The 3,709-nt window shown below is 51.0% G+C and overlaps 1 protein-coding gene across 1 annotated transcript; it reads right to left on the bottom strand.

The window, feature by feature from the left end:
* Window positions 1–337: 337 nt before the first annotated feature.
* On the bottom strand, window positions 338–3,315 carry CCN1 (cellular communication network factor 1). Its single transcript, XM_012747590.3, has 5 exons — window positions 2,991–3,315; window positions 2,462–2,675; window positions 1,755–2,111; window positions 1,408–1,616; window positions 338–1,290 (listed from the first exon to the last, which is right to left on the bottom strand). Exons 1-5 carry the CDS (start codon window positions 3,051–3,053, stop codon window positions 988–990), a joined length of 1,146 nt encoding a protein of 381 aa, XP_012603044.1. The 5' UTR covers window positions 3,054–3,315; the 3' UTR covers window positions 338–987.
* Between the last annotated feature and the right edge of the window lie 394 nt (window positions 3,316–3,709).

The raw sequence follows: 3,709 nt of genomic DNA, 5'->3' as shown, positions 1-3,709 counted from the left end.
CTTTGAATTCTTATGAAAATAAAGCATTATTTTTTTGAATGGCAAATTTAGCTTCAGAATCCTTTTTGTGCTTTGTACAATGCCTACCATTCAATACAGTTTTTAAACAGATTACTTTACATCCAAGGATTTTTCTCTCTACTGAAGATATAAAAGCAATCATTGTTGTATTCTCATACCTTAGTTCACTGCTATATTTCAATAAGGCAACTGGAATAATTCCTGACACATAGTAGGCACCTAATAAATCCTGTTTGAGTAATTGAATAGGTGACTTAGGTTGTTCCCAATGACTTTGGAAGGTCTCTAAAAATACTGAATGGCATACACTCAGATATTAGGTAAATATTTCTTTATTAAATGATTAATTCCATAAATAAATTCTTTCACTGAATATAAAATTAAAATCATTTACAAATTATTCCAGTATTACATTTCCCCTCCCTCCCCAAAGCTACATTTTGATAAATAAAAACATTCAGTCTTAAAACACCTGATTTCTGTTTGCAGTTTAGAGTGCAGATAGCTGCCTCTCACGGACACTCACAGAGTGTCCCCTTCGGGAAGGAATGGAATGCCTTCCCAGGTACTTCTGTCAAAGGACGAATGAAGGCTTTAGCTGTCCAACTAATCTTATTATCTTTTACAATTATAGAACCAAAAGGAAAAAAGCCTAGAGAAAAATATGCTTAGCAAATAATTTACAAACAGAAAACAGAACGTCATCAACACCACAAGCTCCAAAATGAAGCAGTAACGTGTGCTCCAATACTATGAAGCAAAGTATTCTCCAATCGCAGCTGCATTAGTGTCCATCTGCACCAGCACCCTTGGCAGTTTCGAAATACCTTAATACTACTCAAGAATGAGCAAGGCATCCCTTCTACAATGAGTCCCTTCACCCACACCACCCCCACCCATGTCTCCGTGATTCTGGCACTCTTCTCCCTTGTTTGTCAACCCGTCCACTGGAAACCCAGGTAGCATTTAGTCCCTAAATTTGTGAATGTCATTGAACAGCCTGTAGAAGGGAAATGCTGCTTCGTTGGCATGTGGGCAGTTGTAGTTGCATTTGCAGGACTGGATCATCATAACGTTCTTGGAAAACGTCTCCCCATCTTCGCAGCGGAACCGCATCTTCACAGTCCTGGTCTGCTGGGGCGTGCAGCACCGGCCGTCCACGCAGGAACCGCAGTACTTGGGACGGTATTTCTTTACACTCGAACAACCAGCGTAAGTAAACCTGACCGGTTCAGGGGATTTCTTGGTCTTGCTGCATTTTTTGCCCTTCTGTAAGAAAGAGGAGAGAAGGAAAGTTAGGGATGATTTGTCTCTTTCTTGCCAAAGGGGTTCACATCCCACCCACCTGCCAGGGAACAGTCTACACATGTCTCTGAAGGAACTTACTTTCAGGCTGCTGTACACTGGCTGTCCACAAGGCCGCACCTCACAGATCCGGGTTTCTTTCACCAGGCGGCATTCAGGGTTGTCATTGGTAACTCGCGTGGAGATACCAGTTCCGCAGGTCTTTGAGCACTGCGACCACGAAGTCGTTTGGACTATACATTTCTGGCCATGTAAAGGGTTGTATAGGATGCGAGGCTCCATTCCAAAAACTACAGAGACGGAGGGACAAGAGGGAAGACTTCTCAGAAGTGTAGAGACACACAGGGATTCAAGCACTCATTTTTTGTAAAGTTTCAAACTATTAATGTATTTCAGTACAATATCTTAAGGACTCGGTCTAGACTTACCAGGGAGCCGCTTTAGTGAGCCGCCTTTTCCAACTGCAATTAATTCATTGTTTCTCGTTAACTCCACCTCTGAGGCATCGAAACCCAGCCCCTTGCCGAGGAGGCCGTCCTGGTCATCCATGGGGTCCTTGACACCATCCTCGTCACAGACCCACTCCTCACAGCACTGCCCGGTGACTTTGACCAGCCGGGGGTTGGGACAGCCCAAGTTGGGGAGAGACAGTTCTTGGGGACACAGAGGAATGCAGCCCACGGCGCCATCGATACATGTGCACTGATGTTTACAGTTCGGCTGGAAGCTTTCCCCGTTCTGGTAGATTCTGGAGTTATATTCACAGGGTCTGCCTTCTGACTGAGCTGCGGAGATCACCAGGAGAGAATGGTAGAAGAGGATAAAGCTAAGATTCCGAACCATTGCCTGAAACTCATACATATTTTCTGCTGTTAAATTCAATTTATGGTAAAGTTCCCTACAATTCCCTGGAGACTCCAGACCAGAACAATAAGTTAGTCAGGAATCACTTTTCCGTATGCGCTTTCGTTGGGCCCAGACACACTGAATTGCATTCCAGACTGCTGAAATCATGTGCCTTTCTGCCAAGCTACCAACAACAAAGCATCACCATACATGGTCTCAAAATTACTAAACTTCTGGACTATGGGGACTAGTATTTTTTTTTAAAGGGGCCAAACCACAAGCATCTTACCTCTGCAGATCCCCTTCAGAGCGGTGGAGCTGGCGCCAAAATTGCATTCCAGCCCCTTGGTGTGGTCGCAGGGCTGCGTTTTGCTGCAGTCCTCGTTGAGCTGCTTGGCGCAGACCTTGCAGCAGCCGCAGCCGTCCCGGACCAGCCCGACTCCCGGCGCGCACTTGGGCGCCTCCAGGGGGCAGTGGCAGGCGGCGGGGCAGGTGGAGAGCGCCTGGAAGGGGGAGAAGGGACGCGTGAGTCTCCGCGCGGTGCGCAGGAGAGGCGCAGTGGCCGCCCCGGGGAAGGGACGGGGGTCTCTGACCCTGTCGATGGAAAGTCTCAGATCCCGTCTAGCCGCGCCACCCCGGGCGGCTGAGCCCACCAGGAGGCCCCCGACACGTCTTCAAGGGGCGCTTAAAATAACAGCTACACCTAAATGGCTCCGAACTTTTTGGTTTAGCTTTTCCTGCCACGGGCAACCTGGGACTAGGGAAAGGGGACTGGAGAGCGGACGGGGAAGCGGTGGCAAAAGAAAAGTCCAACTCACCAGCCTGGTCAGAAGGAGAAGGGTGACGGCGAAGGCGAGCGCCCTGGCCGTGCGGGAGCTCATTGTGGCGCGCAGGAGGACCGGGGCGAGCGCGGCGGCGAAGGCGCCAACAAGCTGGTGCGCAGCGGACAGGCCCGGAGCGGCCGGTGGCGGCGGCGGCGTGGTGGGCCGGGCGGGCGGCGAGGCGAGGGCCGGGGCGGCGGGCGGGCTGCGGGCGTCCTTCGCTCCAAGTCCTAGCGGAGGAGGCGCGGAGGACGCGGGTGCTGCTCGGGGGCGCTCTCGCTCGCGGTCTGCCCAGGCGCCGGGAGCCCGCCTTTTATACCGCCGGCCTAGGCGCCGCGTGTTGCAGTGACGTCGGCTCTGTCTGCGCGTTCCAGAATTCTCAAACATCTCTGGAATGCTGGTTGGCGCGGGCTGCTGCCAAGCGCCTCCCCTGGCTCCATTGCACCTTTTTTTTTTTTTGGTCCCAGACCCGTCAAGAAAATAGTCCGTTTTTTCCACCTTAAATAAAGACTTCTATTGGGGAGGGCTCTTTTGGGCGTGATGGTGGTGATGGTGGTTGAAGGGTAGTGGGGGACGAGGGAGGCCAGTTCAGAACTTTGCCTGGACTGGGAAGGTGGGAGGACCTGAGAGGGAGGAGGAACAAAAGTCGTTTTGTTTGGTGGTACGAGTTGACCGGGCAGCCACGGAAGCCCTCACCCGGGAAAGCAGCGAGCTGT

This window comes from Microcebus murinus, chromosome 2 (assembly GCF_040939455.1).
Source record: "Microcebus murinus isolate Inina chromosome 2, M.murinus_Inina_mat1.0, whole genome shotgun sequence".
Taxonomy (NCBI): Eukaryota; Metazoa; Chordata; class Mammalia; order Primates; family Cheirogaleidae; genus Microcebus; species Microcebus murinus.
This window is presented reverse-complemented; position numbering and strand designations above follow the sequence as displayed.